A 21,216-nucleotide genomic window follows, 5' to 3' on the forward strand; every position below is an offset into this window, starting at 1 on the left:
GTTCCGCTCCGGCCGCCCTGTAGGGGGCGGCGGAGCGGAACAAGAAAAAAAAAAAAAAAAAGCGGCCGTGCCGCCCTAGGGTTGGGCGGAATGCCGCCTCCAACAATCTGCCGCCCCAAGCACCAGCTTGCTCAGCTGGTGCCTGGAGCCGGCCCTGACTGTAAGTGATTCTAAAGGACAGCAAACAGATCAAAGCAGATTACCTAGCAAATAAAGCCAACACGCAATCTAAGCTTAATATACTATAGAAACTGGTTATAAGCAGCACATTCTCACCCTAAATGTTGTTTTAGGCAGATTTGCAGAGACTTGCTTGCAGCTTAAAACTCCAGATATTCCTTTCACAGGCCAGACACCCTCTGGCCTGGGCTCAGTCCCCCCTCCCCCCTCCCCCGTCTCTTTATTTCTCAGGTGTTTCCAGCAGCCTTCTTCCTTGGGTGGGGAGTTGGGTGAAGAAGGAACCAAGATGATGTCACTCCCCTGCCTGAAATAGCTTTTGCACATGGTGGGAACCCTTTGTTCCCATGCCAGACAGTGGAAAAACACTGGTGTTCCAAGATGGATTCCATTACCAGGTGACTTGGTCACATGTCTCTGTAGGGCCATAGCAGCCATGAGTCAGAGGCTGGTTGTTCCTTAGGAAGGTGCCCCAGTGGGAGATTAGCATCTTCTAAGACCTATTGTTCTCCCTAATGGCTCTTCCTCACAGCCAGCCATCTAGACTGATTGCATTCTGTCTGGTGGGCGTTCCCCAGGTGTAAACACACTTGTAATAGATACCCAGACAACATTCCTAACTTCAGATACAGACATGATACATGCACACAAATAGGATAATCGCATTCAGTAAATCACAACCTTTCCAATGATCTCTCACAGGACTTATTTTGTATAAAATACACCAGAGTTATGCCATAATCCTATCATAACAATCTCTCTGTGAAGCATATGGGGGCGTAATGCCACAGCAGGCACTGGGAGCGTTGTACTCTGTAGATGGCACACACAGTGCTGCATGAAGGCTGAGAATTTGTCACTAGACCTCAGCTCACCAGCCCCTTTGCTCCCCTGTGTCCAGCTCCTCTGATGTCTAGACTGGGCTGCTGAGGGGGAGCTGCTGAGGGTGGGACCTTGTTGATACACTCTGGGAGCTTCGCAATGAAACCCACAAAAGGCCAAACACCTGGCGCCTGGTTCTCACCTTGAATTCCCCGACCACCAGGGGGTCTTCGCTGGCCTCCTCCCGCACCCGCCCACGGTACAGCCTGAAGGTCTGGCAGAAATCCTGCAGGCCCTGGAACTCCGGCACAGCCTCCAACTCACAGTTATAGACCTGCCAAGGAACCACAGGCTCAGGCTTTGGACACTAACATCTCAGTCGTGCGGAGTCTGGGCCGTGGGGTCAGCGAGGGCTGGTACTGAGCCAGGGAGGAAAAGGACGTGCCCGCAGGGTGGATCCCCCAGAGGCAGATTTCTACAGCAGCAGGAGCCTGGACTGTCCTCCACTGGCACCATTGTGATTGACCAGGCTAGCAGGGGGTGCCCAACTACCCTCAGTTGGATCCAATCAGAACTGGCCAGCTGTGACTACGTCATACGCCCCATCCCGCCGACGAGAGATCCATGGTTAGCTGTGCTTGTAGGGCAGGGGCTCTGCATTCTCTCCATGAGGCTGCTGAGAAGCCCGGAGAGCAGCACAGTCATGGAATCATAGACTATCAGGGTTGGAAGGGCCCCAGGAGGTCATCTAGTCCAACCCCCTGCTCAAAACAGGACCAATCCCCAACTAAATCATCCCAGCCAGGGCGTTGTCAAGCCTGACCTTAAAAACCTCTAAGGAAGGAGATTCCACCACCTCCCTAGGGAACCCATTCCAGTGCTTCACCACCCTGCTAGTGAAACAGTGTTTCCTAATATCCAACCTAAACCTCCCCCACTGCAACTTGAGACCATTGCTCCTTGTTCTGTCACGAGGACACGTATTTGTTACAATATTTTACAGTCTTACAGAGCCCAACCTACCAGTCTGGGAATTACTGGTCCCTAAACCACTTCACCCATCACAGAAATGCAGCCACTTCTGGGGTGGAGCGTGGCAGCTGTATAAAGGCAATGTACAGTTCTGGACAGGGAATGAGGAAGGACATGGCATCCTGTTTGTGTGCCAAGGCCTGCCTGGCTAAGAGCAACACAGCCTCTCCACCGTGACTACTGTGGAGTCTAGCTAATGAGGGAAAGCCCTTGTGGCCAGCCAGGAAAAGCCCAGCTCTGATTCCCCACAGAGCTCCCGGGACAAGGGGAGAAATAGCCTCCTTGTCCATCTGTCTGAGGGCCAGACCGGGGCCAGCCTGGCTGGCTGTGGGGAACTCTCTGGCCTGCAGAAGGCAGATTCCACCTGGGTCAGGACAGTCGTCATCCCCAGAACAGAGGGGAGACCCCTCTCTGCAACCCCTGGTCCAGGTTCTACCACGTGCGACCGCCAGCCAGGTGCACACCTTTAGGCTGTCCAGCCCTGTCTGCAGGTAGCCGCCGCTCTTTGCCAGATCCCCCGTGGCAGCATAGAACTTGCTCCACCAGTCGACACACTCCTCCTCCTGGGGAAGAACGGAAGGAAGAGCAGCGTGAGCCTTGCTAACCAGTGGGAAATGCAGGCGTCTCTGTCGCACTGCTGCTGAGAGCTGCTATCCCACTGGGCAGGGGGGCTGCTGCTCCAATTTCCTCCCTGACCCCTCTGTGAAACCCACCTTCTCTGCTCTCAGTGTGGTTCGAAGCCACGACTCGGCAGCCATCCTGCCCAGCATCTGCGGAGATGAGGGGAGACAAATGTGTCATTCCCAAGGAGTTTAATACACCTTATGACACTGCCCCCCATATTCCTCACAGTGATGTTATTATGATATGATTATGGCATAATTATGACGCATTTTATACAGGATGGGTCACGTGAGGTGTCACTGGAAAAGTTACAATTTCCTGAATATGATTATCCTATTTGTATGCATGGATCATTTTTGTATCTGAAGGTATGAATATTGACTGTGCATCTGTATTTCAAATGTGCTGACTCTGGGTGAGACCCACAATTAGCCTTTCAGGTACAACAATGAAAAAGCCAGACCGTGCTGATGGCCCATCAGCAAAGACAATGGGCCCTGGAAGAACGTAACCTTCCTGGAAACGTTCCAGACAGCCTGTAAGCAATGGCTGCTGTGATTCAGCAAAGTATGCAAGGGCATGTGACCAGACCACATGACTCTGGGCTCCATTTGGGATGCCTGTATTTTTCCACACACTGGTCTGGGAACCAAGTTTAAAACTTATATAAGGCAGGGAGTGGCATCACCTGTTCTTCACTCCCCCCCCTGGAAACACCTGAGGAACAAATGCTGAACTGGGGGAAGTACTGGAGCCAGGCACAAAATGGGCAATGGCTGCCTAGGAAGGAGTACTGCGGAAAGGGATCGGAGTCATAGTGGATCACAAGCTAAATATGAATCAAAAGTGCCACACTGATGCCAAAAAAAGCAAACATCATTCTGGGCTGTATTAGCAGGAGTGTTGTAAGCAAGACATGAGAAGTAATTCTTCTGCTCCATTCCGCACTGATTAGGCCTCAACTGAAGTAGTGTGTCCAGTTCTGGGCGCCACATTTTAGGAAAGATGTGGACAAATTGGAGAGAGTCAGCAAAAATGATTAAAGGTCTAGAAAACACGACCTACAAGGGAAGAATGAAAAAAATTGGGTTTGTTTAGTCTGAAGAAGAGAAGACTGAGAAGGGACCTGATAACAGTTTTCAGTTACATAAAAGGTTGTTGCAAGGAGGAGGGAGAAAAATTGTTCTCTTTTACCTCTGAGGACAGGACAAGAAGCAATGGGCTTAAATTGCAGCAAGGGAGGTTTAAGTTGGACATTAGGAAAAACTTCTGAACTGTCAGGGTGGTTAAGCACTGGAATAAATTACCCAGGGAAGTTGTGAAATCTCCATCATTGGAGATTTTTAAGAGCAGGTTAGACAAACACCTGTCAGGGATGGTCTAGATCAGTGGTCTCCAAATTTTTTGATCGCGCACCCCATCAGTAAAAAAATTTTGAGCATGCACCCCCTGCCGCGCCAAAGCAAAAAAAAAAAAGCCACTCGGACTCCCCCACTTTGGAGACCACTGGTCTAGATACTTAGTCCTGACTTGAGTGCAGGGGACTGGACTAGAAGACCACTCCAGGTCCCTTCCAGTCCTATGATTCTATCTTCTTCTATCTTTTAAAGGGATTTTTAGCCCATGTATGAAAACCTGTGGAACCCAAGATGCAAAGCAAATACAGCTTGTGCCTTAAGACTCTGCAAGCCTGCTTGTACCATCACTCAGGGTGAGAAACCGCTAACTCATATCCAATCTATCTAGTATGTTAAGCTCAGTTTGTGTTTTTGTTTTATTTCTTATGGTAATCTACTTTGATCTGTTTGCGATCACTTATAATGACTTAAAATCTATCTTTTAGTGGCTAATAAACTTGTTTTATGTTTTAATCAAAGCCAGTGTGCCTTGGGGGAAATCTCAGCTTGGTTAACACAAGTGTGCATTGTTCTCTTCACATTGAGGGAGAGGCAGACTGGGTATTAAGCCCATATACTGGCCAAAACGTGAGCAGGGCAGGACGGTCCAGCTCTGGGGTCCTAGGCTGGGGAGCTGGGGGTGAGGGGGGTTGGGCTGCAGTCTCTCTACTGTCAGTTCATGCAGCGGCCAGCCAGAACCTGCATGTAACTGCAGCTGGGTGTGTCCCTGCCTGTGTGAATGCTGGTGGGAGTGTAGGATCAGGAGCAATCTGCAGCTTGTCACTGCAGCACAGTGCGAGAGGGAGCTCAGGCTGGACAGACAGAGGGCTTAGTGGCATCCCAGTTCCCGGTTGCACCCAGGGGGATCCGTCATACACCTGATCAGCTCCTGCCCGGCCCACTACATGCTGCCCCTCTGCTGGGCTCCTGATGGCTCAGGACGTGACCCCCAGAGTTCCATGGAGGGCTTCGGAGACATTTTAGGACAGTGGTTCCCAAACTGGGGTTGGGTTCACGAAGTGTTACAGGGGGTTCTTGGGAAAAAATTCCCTAATGGCGGACAGAGCTGTCCATAGGGACCTCGGACCGCACGGGGCAAGCAGCCCGGAGCCTCTGGATTTCCAAGAGCTAAGTAGATCAAAGCAAGCGCATCTATCACACTGAGGAGATTTAAACTTCAAAACTCCTTATAAGAAATGGAAAGGGAGGTGGATATTTTTTGCTGTTTTTAAAATAAATAAGCAGCTAGTATTGTTTTTAAAATTATTATGAAGAACTAGTTTGAGCTTTGTTGTAACGTGCGTTGTTTGCCTGGACTGCTCAAGACCTGAATGCTTGTGTAGGAGGAACTCTTTGAGTTGGCTTCTTAAATCCCTTCCTGCTTTTCACAGCTGATACTCCTTGATGAAACATAGGAGCATTGACTTATAACAGGCTTATTCAAAGTGATACAAGCTACGAAAGTGAGATCTTGGAAGAGTGTTGCTGTTTTCATAATGTAATACAAATACTGTAATGATAAATAACAATTAATAATAAATAGTGTGTAATAAGCATGTCATAAAAACACATTTTATATTTCCAAGATCACTTCTTTTTATAATTTATACTCAGGTAAAGGAGAAAATCCCTGGAAATATTCATTTTTGGGAGGGGGTTCGTGAGACTTGACATTTTAGTGAAAGGGGTTCACAGGTTGTTAAAGTTTGGGAACCACTGTTTTAGGAGCCATCTCACATCTCTCTGGTAAGTGGAGGACTGGCCAGGCCAGCTGGAAAGTCTGCAGGGCCCTTGTGGGGAGTGGTAACCCAAGGGAGGCATGTGGGTATAGGGTACCTTTTCCTGCAGCTGGCGTTCTGCTCGTTAGCTTTGGCAGGGCGCTACCAATGATCCAGGCTGAGCAATGCACATATGAAGGCCTGGCAATATTGTAGAGGAGAGCTCTGTAGATAGTCACTCCTGCTCATCCACACTTGGCTCCTGAGCCATGCGGGCCCCAGCAGCAGTGACTTGCTGCTGGAGGAGGGACATCTGAGCAGCTGCTCTGGCTAGAGGCTGAGTGGAGACCATCCCCTTCCAGCTGTCAGCTGAAGTCCAGGTGAAATTTGCTGATTTGATCAGCTAAATACCTGACCTGGATCCCAGCCTCCCTCCCCTCTAGCATCCATGGATTGGATTTTTATTGGTAAATGTCAGTAAATGCCCATTCCACTGTACACATGCAAACTGATGAAAAAATGTTTCCAGGGATAGCAATTGAAATGTGCAGCTAGGCAAAGTAAGGGAAACGCTGCTTGGGGCCGTGTTGAGTTTGATTTCAGGAGATTGACGTGGTATATTTTGACTGGAGATGTTGACAATTTGTGTTTTATTGGCTATAAAGCTTTAATTTTTGGAATTTCACAATTCAATTACAATCGATTCTGTCAAGCCTATACCCAGACAACCCCTTTCTCCTGTCCAAGCAGCTCACAGTGCTTGACGAGCATTAATTCGTGACGCCTCACAAACCTCCCCCTCCCATGAGGTAGGTCAGTAGTATCGTAGTTTTACAGGTGGGGAAACTGAGGCACAGAGCGTGGACGGCACAGGTCCAAAGTTGGACAGCAAGTCTGTGGCAGAGCTGGGTATACACCCCAGATCGCCTGACTTCTGTCCCCCTGCCCTAACCCCTAGATGATACTGTCTCATAGGGCCCTTTAGGGAGAGCCCCTCAGACCAGTTAAGAGCCGGCTATGCGAGCACAAAGCCAATGCACCTTGGAGTGAGGTGCAGATGTGATCTCATGGGATGCAGCATTGAACTGCACTGAGAGGACCCCTAAGGGTTAAAGCAGGGCAGAGGCCTGGGTCACCCCGCGCTGTATCTGCACTGAGGTCAGTGGTGCCCATGGCACCGGGTGCCACCCCCTGTGGGAGCAGGACATGAGTGCTGCAGAGAGAGGGGGCCCAGCATGCAGGTGGCTCTGGGTTACTGGAGAGTAGCACTCACCTTCGCGATCTTCCCCTTGGGAGCTACTGTGCAGGGCAGGGAAGGGAGGGGAAGAAAAGAGACATGGAATTAATGACAATATTGAAATATCCCCAGGTCCTCCCAGCTCGGAAAGCAGGAATGGCTGGGGGAGGCTCTCTGGCCTGGCTAGGCCGGACCGGACCGGCTGCCTGATCACACTGGACCCATCTGGCCTGAATGTCTAGGAATCAGCCACTGGTGACTGCGTAACCTTGCCACCACCTGAGGGCAGGAGTCAAAGTGGACTCCCGCAAGGGCTCAGTGTGGTTATTCAGAACCCAGGTCCTAGGCAGCATTTCTTTACATTGCAAAAGTAACCCAGCATTTAGCAACTGACAGGCCCGGCTCATGGGAAGGCACGGTTGGTTTCTCACAGGCAGGCTGTTCAAGGCGAGGATTGATTGGCATCGGCACCGCTGTGTGTGGGGAGCTCAGGGCTGGGCTAGCCGGGGGCTGGGGCTTGGAAGTGAGGGCCACTGGCAGAGCTGTGGGGTGGTGGGTGGGCCCCCCACGACCGGAATAGCAGGGGACTGCAGATCCCAGCTATATCCTCACTAGGAATACATCTTTCTTTAGTTTTAATGTTGGGGGATGTGCAGTCCTCGCACCCCAGGGTGAAAAGATTCCATGGGCAATGGGGGGCGGGGTCTGCAGCATTTCTGTTAGAGCACACGGGCACCATGCTGGACCCCGGCCCGGCAGAGCCAATGGTGCCAGATGGCTGGCTCCAGTGAAACGTGGGGTTTGGCCTAATAGTTCCACAGGAGAGGGTCTGGCAGGTCCCTGCCAGCAATGGGAGAAAGACAGTGTTCCCCAGAGGTCCTGGGAGCTGGGCTGGTGAATGGGGGATGGTGAGTGGGATTCATTGGTTGGCCTGTACCTGGGGGTGGCAGGCTGGGATGGTGCCCCTCTGCGGATGGCTCGCACATGTACTGGCGCAGGGATCTCACGCTGGCCTGGCCCACCACTGGCTTGTACCCAAACTCCCGGTTGTCCACGACCTTCAGCTCGATGGGGGGCATTAAATCTTCTTCCATGGGCAGGTGCTGCGGGGCGGCAAGCAGGTCCATGAGCTCCATGGGGAGGCAACAGAAGGAGCAGGCAACTGGGCCAGCACCTAGACACTCAGCCATGGAGCACTGTATGGACAGACAGACAACGCCGGCCACGGGGCTAGAGGTGATGTGGGTCGGTGGGATCAAGTGGTCCCTGGAACTCTCCAACCATCTCCGACTCCCAACCCAGCCATGTAGGCAGGCAGGAAAGGAAGTGGCTGAGAAGCAGTGGGTGGAGCCGCCCTGCCCCATGCTTCTGCCTTGCTCACCACTCTCATGAGGAAGACATTGATTGGGAAGTTGGGGTTCTCGTGGAGGTCTCTGATGGGAGCCGTCTGGATGGCCTCTCCTCCACACTCCACCACCAGGCTTGGTGCCATGACACTCAGCAGGTTGTAGCTCTGCAGGCCCCGCAGGCCCCAGGCCAGGATCTGGAGGGGAGGAAGAGGTGAATGGTGTGGTTGTACCATGGACGGACGTCACGAAGGAGGGGTGGGCTGGGCCCAGCTGGGCCAAGTTTGCGCTCATGGATTCAGCACCAGTCCCACTGGCAAAGATGCCAGGGGTGAAGCTGCTGATGTGGCTCTGTTTCAGAATCAGAACAGAGCTTAGAAGCCAGCCGGGCCAGAAAAACTCACCTGGCCACCCCCTGAGTGTATTGGACGCCCAGCAGGGAGATGAATGGGCTGGACTGCTCTGGGGCACAGAGGGCAATGGAGGGGCTGGTGACAGTGGCTCCCCAGCACAAACTCCCACCAATGTCCTGCCTGGCCAGCCAAGGTGGTGGGTGGGAAGAGGGAGACGCTGCAGCCTGTGTTTGTGCCAGGCGGAAGGGATGGTTCTGGGTGACAGGAGAGTTACAGTCAGGAATGAGGGGCTGGGGTTAACCAAAGAGAGAAGCAGGGTGGAGGGAAGTGACACGGTGACTAGACTGGAGGGGCAACCACGCCCCGGCCCCCAGGCGATGAGCAGGGCGGGACTTCCTGGGCGTCTCCATCCCCATGCTGATGAGGAGCAGCAGCCTTTCCCCTCAGGAGGGGAAGCGCCTGCAGGTCATTGGGGGCTATCGACCTCTGCCCAACCTGCTGGTCTGATCTTCGTAGCTCTGCCTGCAGCAGTTCCCATGCAGGGGGCCTCCCAGCTCCATCCCCGCTGTCCCCCAGTCCCTGCTGGCAAGGCCCTCCTGTGGGGTAGATAGTGGTTGACGCCAATGGCATGGCAGGATCTGTGGCAGTAACAGGCATCGCCTCTGGCAACGCATCGTGCCCTCCGCAGCAGATGCTTGTTTCCTCCTCCCACCAAACAAGCTGCTTCTGCCCTGGAGTCTGCGTGAGCAGAGGGGCCCTGGCTGTCACCCTCACCTCAATGGCCATCAGTCTCAGCGTGGGCCGGATGTCGCTAGGGATGACGTAGACCCCGTTCTTCCAGGAGGGGGTGGGAAGGCGGCCTGGGGCACCATCCTGGGAGGGGAAGGACAAGGCTGTTGTGTGATGCTCTGGCTTGGCTGCACTTTGTACAAAACGGACAGAGGACTTTCGTGCCGGGGAAGGACCAGGACTGGCAGCCAAGGGCAATTCCTCTGGCTTCCACATCGTGCCCCGTGCTAAAGTGACCCCTCCAGCCCTCAGGGACCCTGCTACATGGGCCAAGGGGCTCAGTCGCTGTTGCTCACCATTCCTGGGAGTGCCAGCAAAGAGGCTGAGGTAGAGCTTAACTTTTGTGTTGGAGACACCTGTTCGGTTGGAACTCTCCTGAGATTCTCCATCAGGATGAGTGATGTGATGTCTGCCAGTCCCGGGGCATCTCGTCCGTCCCCCTCACTGGGGCAGGACCCAGTAAACCTAGACCAGGCCTGACAGTGTTTGCCCACCTGGTCTTCAAAACCTCCAGTGACGGGGATTCTACAACCTCCCTTGGAAGCCTGTTCCAGAGCTCAACTCCCCTCAGAGTTAGAAAGTTTTTCCTAATATCGAACCTAAATCTCGCTTGCTGCAAACTAAGCCAATTCCTTCTTGTCCTACCCTTGGTGGCCGTGTAAAACAGCTGTATACAGTGTTGTTGCAGCTGTGTCGGTCCCAGGATATTAGAGAGACAAGGTGGGTGAGGTCATATCTTCTATTGTACCCATTCCTGTTGATGAGAGAGAAGCTTTCAAGCCCAGAGCTTCAGCACTGGGAAAGGTTCTCCGAGTGTCACAGCCAAAGACAAGATTGAACAGATAGTTTAGCATAAATAGCACATATTATAAGGGACCCCTGTAGTCACAGGACAAAAAGGGGGTAAGTGGGTTACAGATTGTAGAGTTAGAAGGGACAGATTGTCATAGAATTGTAGGGTTAGAAGGGACTCAAGGGTCATCTAGTGTAACCCCCAATAAACCATTAATCCAGCATTTTATTAAGTCTTAATAAAGACACTGGATTTATCGTTTATTACAACAATCTGTAACCCACTGATCCCCCTATTTGTCCTGTGACTTCAGGGGTGTTAACAGGCCACTTCACCTAGAATGGTCCATTGGAACGTGTGCTAACTACTTACGCTGAACTATCCGTTCAAACCTGTGTTTAGCTGGGACACTCGGGGTGCCTTTTCCACACCCGAGGATGAGCTCTGTGCGGCTCAACAACTTGGCTCTCTCGCCAACAGAAGTTGGTCCAATAAAAGTTATTACCTCCCCCACCTTGTGTCTCTAATGGAAGACAGTTAATCACCATCTTCCTTATAACAACTTTTTACATATTTAAAGACGTGCCACACTTAAGGAAAGATGTGGACAAATTGGAAGCATCTGGAGGAGAGCAACAAAAATGATACAAGATTTAGAAAACCTTATCTAGGAGGAAAGGTTAAAGAAAATGGGCACGTTTAGCATTGAGAAAAGCAGACTGAGGGGGGACCTGATAACAGTCTTCAAATATGTTAAGGGCTGTTATTAATATTCATGGATTCCAAGGCCAGAAGGAACCATTGTGATAATCTAGTCTGAACTCCTGTTTCGCACAGGCCAGAGGCCTGCGCCACAGTCATTCCTAGAGCAGATCTGTTAGAAAACATCCACTCTTGATTTTAAAATGGTCAGTGATGGAGAATCCACCACAACCCTTGGTAATTTGTTCCAATGGTTAATTACTCTCGCTGTTAAAAATTTACACCTTATTTCATAGAATCATAGAAGATTAGGGTTGGAAGAGACCTCAGGAGGTCATCTAGTCCAACCCCCTGCTCAAAGCAGGACCAACACCAACTAAATCATCCCAGCCAGGGCTTTGTCAAGTCGGGCCTTAAAAACCTCTAAGGATGGAGATTCCACCACCTCCCTAGGTAACCCATTCCAGTGCTTCACCACCCACCTAGTGAAACAGTGTTTCCTAATATCTAACCTAGATCTCCCCCACTGCAACTTGAGACCATTGCTCCTTGTTCTGTCATCTGCCACCACTGAGAACAGCCGAGCTCCATCCTCTTTGGAACTCCCTTCAGGTAGTTGAAGGCTGCTATCAAATCCTAACTCACTCTTCTCTTCTGCAGACTAAACAAGCCCAGTTCCCTCAGCCTCTCCTCATAAGTCATGTGCCCCAGCCCCCTGATCATTTATGTTGCCCCCCACTGGACTTCCTCCAATTTGTTCACATCCTTCTTGTAGTGGGGGGCCCAAAACTGGACACAATACTCCAGATGTGGCCTCACCAATGCCGAATACAGGGGAATAATCACTTCCCTTGATCTGCTGGCAATGCTCCTACTAATGCAGCCCAATGTGCCATTAGCCTTCTTGCAACTAGGGCACACTGCTGACTCATATCCAGATTCTCGTCCTCTGTAATCCCCAGGTCCTTTTCTGCAGAACTGCCGCTTAGCCAGTCAGTCCCCAGCCTGTAGCAGTGCATGGGATTCTTCCTTCATAAGTGCAGGACTCTGCACTTGTCCTTGTTGAACCTCATCAGATTTCTTTTGGCTCAATCTTCCAATTTGTCTAGGTCACTCTGGATCCTATCCCTACCCTCCAGTGTATTTACCTATCCCCCCAGCTTAGTGTCATCTGTGAACTTGCTGAGGGTGCAGTCCACGCCATACTCCAGTTCATTAATGAAGATGTTGAACAAAACTGGCCCCAGGACCAACCCCTGGGGCACCCCACTAGATACTGGCTGCCAACTAGACATGGAGCTATTGATCACTACCTGTTGAGCCCAACAATCTAGCCATCTTTCTATCCACTTTCTAGTCCATTCATCCAATCCATACTTCTTTAACTTGCCGGCAAGAATACTGTGGGGGACCGTATCAAAAGTCAAGGTATATCACGTCCACTGCTTTCCCCATATCCACAGAGCCAGTTATGTCATCATAGAAGGCAATCAGGTTCATCAGGCATGACTTGCCCTTGGTGAATCCATGATCACCTTCCCCTCCTCCAAGTGCTTAAAAATGGATTCCTTCAGCACCTGCTCCAGGATTTTTCCAGGGACTGAGGTGAGTCCCCAGATTCTCCTTCTTCCCTTTTTTAAAGATGGGCACTACATTATCCTTTTTCCAATCGTCCGGGACCTCCCCTGATTGCCACTAATTTTCAAAGATAATGGCCAATGGCTCTGCAATCACATCCGCCAACTCCCTGAGCATCCTCAGATGCATTAGATCTGGCCCCATGGACTTGGGCATGTCCAGCTTTTCTAAATAGTTCTTAACCTGTTCTTTCACCAAGGCCGGCTCCAGGCACCAGCTTAACAAGCAGGTGGTTGGGGCAGCCAAGGAAGAGGGGCGGCACCTGCGGCAATTCGGGGGTGGCAGGTCCCTCACTCCCTCTAGGAGCGAAGGACCTGCCGCTGAACTGCCGCCGCCGATCACAGCTTTTTTTTTTTTCCAATTGCCGCCGCCGATCGCGGCATTTTTTTTTTGCTTGGGGCGGCGGAAATGCTGGAGGCGGCCCTGTCTTTTACCATTGAGGGCAGCTCACTTCCTCCCCATACTGTGCTGCCCAGTGCAGCAGTCTGGGAGCTGACCTTGTCTGTGACGACCGAGGCAAAAAAAGCATTGAGTACTTCAGCTTTTTCCATATCCTCTGTCACTAGGTTGCCTCCCCCATTCAGTAAGGGGCCCACACTTTCCCTGACCACCTTCTTGTTGCTAACATACCTGTAGCAACCCTTCTTGTTACCCTTCAAACCCTTGCTAACTGCAACTCCAGCTGTGCTTTGGCCTTCCTGATTACTCCCCTACATGCTGGAGCAATATTTTAATACTCCTTCCTAGTCATCTGTCCAAGCTTCCACTTCTTTGCAGTCTGAATTTGTCTAGCTTCAACTTCCAGCCATTGGATTGTGTTAGACCTTCCTCTGCTAGAATGAGAAGCCCAATTATTAAACATTTGTTCCCCATATAGGTACTTTTAGACTGCAATTAAGTCATCTTCTCTTTGACAAGCTAAAAAGATTGAGCTCCTTGAGTCTATCACTCTCAGGCAGGTTTTTTAATCCTTTAATAATTTTCATGGCTCTTCTCTGCACCCTCTCCAATTTATCAACATCCTTCTTGAATTGTGGGCTTCAGAACTGAACACAGGATCCCAGCAGCGGTTGCACCAGTGCCAAATACAGAGGTGAAATAACCTCTCTGCTCCTACTTGAGATTCCCCTGTTTATCCATCCAAGGAGCGCATTAGCCCTTTCGGCCACATCATCACACTGGGAGCTCATGTTCCACTGATTATCCACCGTGACCCCCCCAATCTTTTTCAGAGTCCCTGGTTCCCAGGACAGAGTCCCCCAGCCTGTAAGTATGGCCTACGTTCTTCGTTCCCAGATGTGCACATTTACATTTAGCTGTATTAAAACACATATTGTTTGTTTGCGTCCAGCTTACCAAGTGATTCAGGTCGCTCTATATCAGTGACCTGTCTTTTTTGTGATTTACTACTCCCCCAGTTTGTGTGTCATCTGCAAACTTTATCAGGGATGATTTTATGTTTTCTTCCAGGTCATTCAAAACATGTTAAATAGCGTAGGGCCAAGAACTGATCCCTGCAGGGCCCCACTAAAAATACACCCGGTCAATGATGATTCCCCATTTACAATTACATTTTGAGACCTATCACTTAGTCGGTTTTTAATCCATTTACTGAGTGCCATGTTAATTTTATATTGTTTTAGTTTTTTAATCAAAATGTTATGCAGTACCAAGTCAATGATTTACAAAAGTCTAAGTATATTATATCAACACTATTACCTTTAGCAACCAAATTTATAATCGCATCAGAAAAGGATATCAAGTTAGTTTGACAGTATCTATTTTCCATAAACCCATGTTGATTGGCATGAAGTATATTACCCTCCATTAATTCTTTATTAATCGAGTCCCATATCAACAGCTCCATTATCTTGCCCGGGATTGGTCCCAGACTGACAGGCCTACAATTACCTGGGTCATACTCTTTTTAAATATTGGCACAACTTTAGCTTTCTTCCATGGAACATGCCTGGTATTCCAAGACTTATTGAAAATCAACATGAACAGTCAAGCGAGCTCCTCAGCCAGCTCTTTTAAAACTCTTGGATGCAAATGTGACCCCAAAACCCCTTAATGCCAACAGGCAAGGGGGTTACAGGAATGTCCTGATTCTGTTATATACATTCTGGTTTGCCACAGAATGTCTTGTGAGGTCGCAAATGAAAGCCTGTGTCACACTGGTCATTAATATCACTGTGAAATGTATGTACATAAGGAGTTATGTACATAGATTGAAGATATGTTCTTAGAGTCTGTATCAAGGTCTGAGTCACCGGCAGAGGTGAAAAAAGCAGGTTTTCTGTCAGACAAGAGATGTTTATTCCCCTGTCTCTCTGCCAGGATGGAAACGAAGCATTGTATGCTAACACACTGTACTCTAGCCTACTTAAATATGCAGTCAACAGGGAAGCAGTGCATGGAAAAATAAACCAGGGGTGGTTATTGTGTCTCTGAGCACAGGCAATGAACTTTGGAGATTATAAGTAGAAGGCAAAGACGACACCCCTTTACCCTTCACCTAGGAAGTAAACGGATAGTGCGTCTGTATTCGTGAAAATGGGATCTCAGCCAACCTTGACTGAAAAGCTGCAAAGCACTTTGGGGTGAGATGAACTTCTTTGGACAGGTGGTTAACTTGTTAGTTAAGTTTAGTCTCTAGAAGGCATGTTCTGATTTAGCTTTATATGTAACCATTTGTTTCCAATATTCGTACTATCACTTGAACCTTGAATCTTTGATAATAAACTTATTCTTGTTTTCACTATTAATATATCTCAGTGCTGTGATGTTAAGCAAGGTGCTGAGTGTCAGCTGAATCAGACAGGCTGGTGTGTACATTGGTCCTTCCCTGGTATTTCTGTGAGTGTTCAGGGGATGGGGCTATAGGCTCGGCCGGGGAATGCTTCAAAGGGCGTTGGGATCTGGGGTTATTAACCTGTAAGGCCAAGTAAGGTCTAGTATAGCCCAGAGGAGAATGCTAACAGGCTGGTGGTATCGGGAGATGACACCCAGTGAAGCACAAGCAAGACTCCTTCTCACTGAAGACAGGGGGGGCCACAAGGTGACTCACAGTCCGGGGTACCCTGAGAACGGTCACAGAAAGTTATCTGGATTTGCTGATTTAAAAATGTCTAACTTTAGTAGTTGCTGTTTAACACCCTCATGAGATACTAGTGGAATGGAAAGAGTGTTCTCACATGATGACACTACATCTGGTTTTTTCCCAAATAGAGAACAGAAATAGTTATTGAACACTTCTGCCTTTTCTGCATTATTATTGATGGTTGTACCATTTCCATCTAGTAAGGGACCAATACAATTGTCAGGATACTTTTTTGTTCCTAAAATACTTAAAAAGCTCCTTCTTATTGTCCTTAACTCTGCTGGTCATAGACGTCTCCTTCTGTCCCTTTGCTTCCCTTATCAATTTTCTACAATTTATAGCTTCTGATTTATATTCACTTGTTATCAACTTCTCCTTTCTTCCATTTATTTATTTTATTTTTTTATAACTGCCTTAATTTCCCCTCTAAACCAGGTCATTTTTTTAAAACCAGTATGGCCTTCTTCTTCAATTTTGGGATTGTGCCTTTTTGGGCATCTAGTAATGTGTTCTTAAACAATTCCCACTTACCATCCACATTTTTTGGATGAAATACTTGCAGATGATTGTTTTCAGTTTTGTGAATTTGGCCATTTTACAATACCAAGTATATATATCACTGGTCTGGACTTCATTCTGTTTGTACATTATAAAGGTGATCAAGTCATGATCATAAGTTACCATTAATATTTAGTTCTGTGATCAGTTTTTCTTTATCTGTCAAGACCAGGTCTAATATAGAATTCTCTGTCTTGGATGCAGCACTTTTTGAGTTAGGAAATTGTCATCTCTAATATTTAGAAATTTCAAGGATGTTCTAGTTCTGGCAGCATGAGACTTTCAGCATGTGCCATTCAGATTGAAGTCCCCCATGATGATATAGTTTCCCCCTACACATTGTAGATAGGTGCGTAAGGAAGCAGTTATCCTGTTCATTTGTGGGATTTGGTGGTTGGTTGCAGACACCAACTAATACCTCATCTTGTGCTTTAGCCATTAGAACATTGATCCATAAGCATTCAAGAATGTTCTCTTCCAAATAATCAGCAACTCAGAAGCAGATAATGCCATTTCTGACATACATTTTTTGCCCACTTACTCCTTCCTAAATAGGTTATAACCATTGATTTTAACATTCCAGTCATGGGAATCAGCCCACCAGATTTCAGTAATAAAGAGGACGGTGACCAATTGTTCGCCATGTCCACTGAAGGCAGGACAAGAAGTAATGGGCTCAATCTACAAGGGAGAGCCTTTTTTGCACTATCACACTGTTGACTCATATTCAATGTGTGAGCCACTATAACCCCCAGATCCTTTTCACCTAGCCAGTACTACCACCTAACCAGTTATTCCCCGTTTGTATTTGTGCATTTGAGTTTTCCTTCTACACGCAGTATTTTGCCCTGATCGCTACTGAATTTCAGCATGTTGATTGCAGACCAGCTCTCCAATTTGTCAAGGTCATTTTGAATTCTAGTCCTGTCCTCCAAAGTGCTTGTGACCCCTCCCCTCAGCTTGTGCAAACACCTCCCCCCCCAATAAAACACACACCCCTTTTACCTTGGGATCCAATAGGAGCTCAAAGGCAGCTAAGAGCTCGCCCGCTTCCTTCTGTTGCTTTGTGATTGGATACAACTGGAGGCGGGGGACGTGTCGGGATCCGAGATCCAGACATACCAGTGGGGAACACATGCTCCTCCCCAGGAAGTCATCCTTGTCCTAATATAAAGAGGAGACGTGATCAGATCATGCGAGTCATGGGCCTGCAGATCCCCTTCACCTGCTTCTCCTTTACCCCCTTCCCTGGGATCTCGCACTTACAATGATATCCCGGTCAAACAACTCCAAAACCACCAGTGGCGGGTCCTGCCGGGTGGCCTGGGGGTCTCCATAAATCAGCACATGGTCGAAGATGAGGGTCTGGTCCCAGCTGGGGCTCAAGGTGGCAGTCAAGGTCTGTGTGCGCTGGCTCCTGTGCAGGAAGGACACGTGGGCATAGGGATCTGGGGGAAGGAGACGGGAGAGACGAGCTGTTCAGTCATAGATTCATAGAATCTCAGGGTTGGAAGAGACCTCTGGAGGTCATCTAGTCCAACCTCCTGCTCAAAGCAGGACCAATCCCCAACTAAATCATCTCAGTCAGGGCTTTCTCAAGCTGGGCCTCAAAAACCTCTAAGGATGGAGATTCCACCACCTCCCTAGGTAACCCATTCCAGTGCTTCACCACCCTCCTAGTGAAATAGTCTTTCCTAATATCCAACCAAGACCTCCCCCACTGCAACTTGAGACCATTACTCCTTGTTCTGTCATCTGGTACCACTGAGAAAAGTCTAGGGCTAGGTCTACACTACCCGCCTGAATCGGCGGGTAGAAATCGATCTCTCGGGGATCGAATTATCGCGTCTCGTCGGGACGTGACAATTGATCCCCGAATCGACACTCTTACTCCACCAGCAGAGGTGGGAGTAAGCGCCGTCGACAGGGAGCCGCGGAGATCGATTTTGCCGCCGTCCTCACACCGGGGTAAGTCGGCTCCGATAGGTCGAATTCGTATCTTAAATGGACCCCCCACGTAGTGAAAACCTGCCCTAGATCCATCCTCTTTGGAACCCCCTTTCAGGTAGTTGAAAGCAGCTACCAAATCCCCCCTCATTCTTCTCTTCTGCAGACTAAACAATCCCAGTTCCCTCAGCCTCTCCTCATAAGTCATGTGCTCCTGGTCCCTAATAATTTTTGTTGCCCTCCGCTGGACTCTTTCCAATTTTTTCACATCCTTCTTGTAGTGTGGGGCCCAAAACTGGACACAGTACTCCAGATGAGGCCTCACCAATGCTGAATAGAGGGGAATGATCACATCCCTCGATCTGCTGGCAATGCCCCTACTTATATAGCCCAAAATGCCGTTAGCCTTCTTGGCAACAAGGGCACACTGTCGACTCATATCCAGCTTCTTGTCCACTGTAACCCCTAGGTCCTTTTCTGCAGAACTGCTGCCTAGCCATTCGGTCCTTAGTCTGTAGCAGTGCATGGGATTCTTCTGTCCTAAGTGCAGGACTCTGCACTTGTCCTTGTTGAACCTCATCAGGTTTCTTTTGGCCCAATCCTCTAATTTGTCTAGGTCCCTCTGTATCCTATACCTACCCTCCAATGTATCTACCACTCCTCCCAGTTTAGTGTCATCTGCAAACTTGCTGAGAGTGCAGTCCATGCCATCCTCCAGATCATTAATGAAGATATTGAACAAAACCGGCCCCAGGACCGACCCCTNATACCAGCTGCCAACTAGACATGGAGCCATTGATCACTACCCGTTGAGCCCGACGATCTAGCCAGCTTTCTATCCAACTTATAGTCCATTCATCCAGCCCATACTTCTTTAACTTGCTGGAAAGAATACTGTGGGAGACCGTATCAAAAGCTTTGCTAAAGTCAAGGAATAACACGTCCACTCCAGTCCTGTAGGAATCCGTCAGAGCGGGCAGCGTCTCAGTATTCCCGTCTGGACATAGCGGCGTGGGAGAGATGTAGAATTGGCCTATCTGAGGGGCACCATGCAGCCCGTTGGACAGTGTACATCCAGCAGCAGGGAACCCATAGGGCCACTGTTTGTACAGCGTAGGCCATTCAGAGCTCCCATGCCCAACAGGGGGAACCTGTCTGGCCTTGGAGGGTTATACCAGGGGTTATTTGTGTTAGGCTCCCAGGCGTTATGATCTGGGGGTGCCAGGAGATGGGTGGGGTAGAGCAGGGAAGGTCTGAGGCGGCATGTGTTGAGGGTGGTGGGGTTTGCCTCATGTCACCTACCGGAGGAGCTCCTGCCATCGCTCGGTGTCAGATCCCTGGCTTGGTAGATGTAGCAGTGCAGCTGGTAGTAATTGGGCTCTGGAATATGAAGAGTTCACAGGTCTCACCCACACTCCTCCTCACCTGTTATGCAGAGGTGCCCGGCGGTGTCCCCCCATTCCTGCCACCATCCAGGGCCCAGCTGCAGAGGCTTCAATCCCTCACTCTGTCCATGGAGAGGGGCCCAGGAGGAGCCAATGATCGCAGGGGCCCTGAAACCAGTGGATGGAGGGACAGATGTGGGGGGCTCTGGGGCCGGGTGTGATCCCCTCCATGCCAGTGACTCACGCTGGAAGACACAGGTGATCAGAGGAGTGTTCAGCTGCAGGATGTTCTGGGCTGGGGACCTCTTCTCTCTCTCTCCCCCTTCCAGGATCTTTTTCTCTCGCTCCTTCTGTTTCTCTTTCTCCTCCTCCTCTCCTTCCTCCTTCTCTTGATCTTCAAACTCCACACCCTGAGCAGAGAGCAGCCCTCAGCCCCTGGGCACCCTCAGCTGCAGGATCTCCGGGTGGAGCTTTCACTGCCAGGATGCCCTCAGCACCCCCTTCCGGCTGCAGATCCTGCTTCCTGTTTCCAACTCCACTGGAGTCTATAGCCCCCGCCCCGGCTATACATCCTCACTAACACAACCACCACTTCCTCCCCCCTCTGCTGTAACCACCCCCATCATCCCTCTCTATGGCTGCGTCTCCCTGGGGCTCAGAAGCAGCCTGCCTTGGGGCTGTGAGCTACCTCGGGGCAAGCTGACCCTTCTGTGTCAATCAGTCCTCTCTGGCCTATGGGGACCCTGCTTTGGGCCAGGGGTTTGTGCTAGTGGCTGGGCAGGTGCTTTCTGGGAGAGGAAAGAAGAGAGGCTCCAACTGGAGACAATGGGCCAGGGGCTGCATGCACAGCTCCTACTGGATCAGCCGTGGCCAGGGGGTTTCCAGCTGAGATCTGCCTGCCTTGGGGAAGCCTCCTGTTGGCTCACTCTGCAAGGCTGCTGCCTACGAGCCTCCCAGTTCCCGTCATGCCGAGTGCATGGGTCTGCGTGGGTCTGGCCAGGCGATGGGGGGAGGGGTTCCAGCCATTCTAGCGTTTGGCCAGCCAGGGACAGGATCTTGCTTAGAACAGTGGCCAAATGAACAGCCAAAGGCGATGCCCCTTTGCTGCCTGGCCTCTTACCAGGGAGCCCTCCAAGAGGAAAATGGGAGCCACCCTGGTGGGCTGCACGGGCACGAGCTTCCTGCGCCAGCAGCGCCGCCGGTAAGTGTCATGCGGCCGGGGCTGCAGGTGGAACTTCCAGCCAAAAAAGGAGGCATATTCCCAGGTGTCCTCTTCCGCCGGCTTCCCTGTAGAGTGCTGCAAAAATGGGACAGGCCTGAGAAAGGGGGAAGAGCTGCACCGCAAGGATCCAGCTCAGATTCAATCCTGACCCTCCCTAAGATTCCCCCGAAGCAATTCCCCTCCCCGGCCACCAGCTTTCACCCCGAGGCACTTTGGAGCTTCCCAGCTCCATTCTGCAGACTCCAGAGGCTCAGGTACAATCCATGAACCTGGTGGGGCATCTCCAAACAGCTCAGTTGACTTCGGTGGAACCCCAGTGATTTGCAGAGGAGTCAGGCTGCCTTACACCCGCTGAGGGTTTGTCCTCGCAGTG

The 21,216-nt window shown here is 50.1% G+C and overlaps 1 protein-coding gene across 1 annotated transcript in view; it reads right to left on the bottom strand.

Annotated features, from left to right (window-relative positions):
• The window catches only part of FER1L5 (fer-1 like family member 5), a 92,130-nt gene that overhangs the window by 21,481 nt on the left and 49,433 nt on the right, over window positions 1-21,216 (bottom strand). Inside the window, exons 29-40 of the mRNA XM_034759524.1 lie at window positions 20,742-20,918; window positions 19,662-19,743; window positions 19,539-19,616; window positions 17,556-17,737; window positions 17,295-17,453; window positions 9,481-9,579; window positions 8,389-8,550; window positions 7,827-8,110; window positions 7,044-7,069; window positions 2,728-2,801; window positions 2,496-2,594; window positions 1,202-1,333 (exon numbers count right to left, since the gene is read on the bottom strand). Coding sequence (XP_034615415.1) covers window positions 1,202-1,333; window positions 2,496-2,594; window positions 2,728-2,801; window positions 7,044-7,069; window positions 7,827-8,110; window positions 8,389-8,550; window positions 9,481-9,579; window positions 17,295-17,453; window positions 17,556-17,737; window positions 19,539-19,616; window positions 19,662-19,743; window positions 20,742-20,918 — 1,554 coding nt within the window. The remainder of the gene's footprint in view (window positions 1-1,201; window positions 1,334-2,495; window positions 2,595-2,727; window positions 2,802-7,043; window positions 7,070-7,826; window positions 8,111-8,388; window positions 8,551-9,480; window positions 9,580-17,294; window positions 17,454-17,555; window positions 17,738-19,538; window positions 19,617-19,661; window positions 19,744-20,741; window positions 20,919-21,216) is intronic.

The sequence above is a fragment of the Trachemys scripta genome, chromosome 2, assembly GCF_013100865.1.
Source record: "Trachemys scripta elegans isolate TJP31775 chromosome 2, CAS_Tse_1.0, whole genome shotgun sequence".
Taxonomy (NCBI): Eukaryota; Metazoa; Chordata; order Testudines; family Emydidae; genus Trachemys; species Trachemys scripta.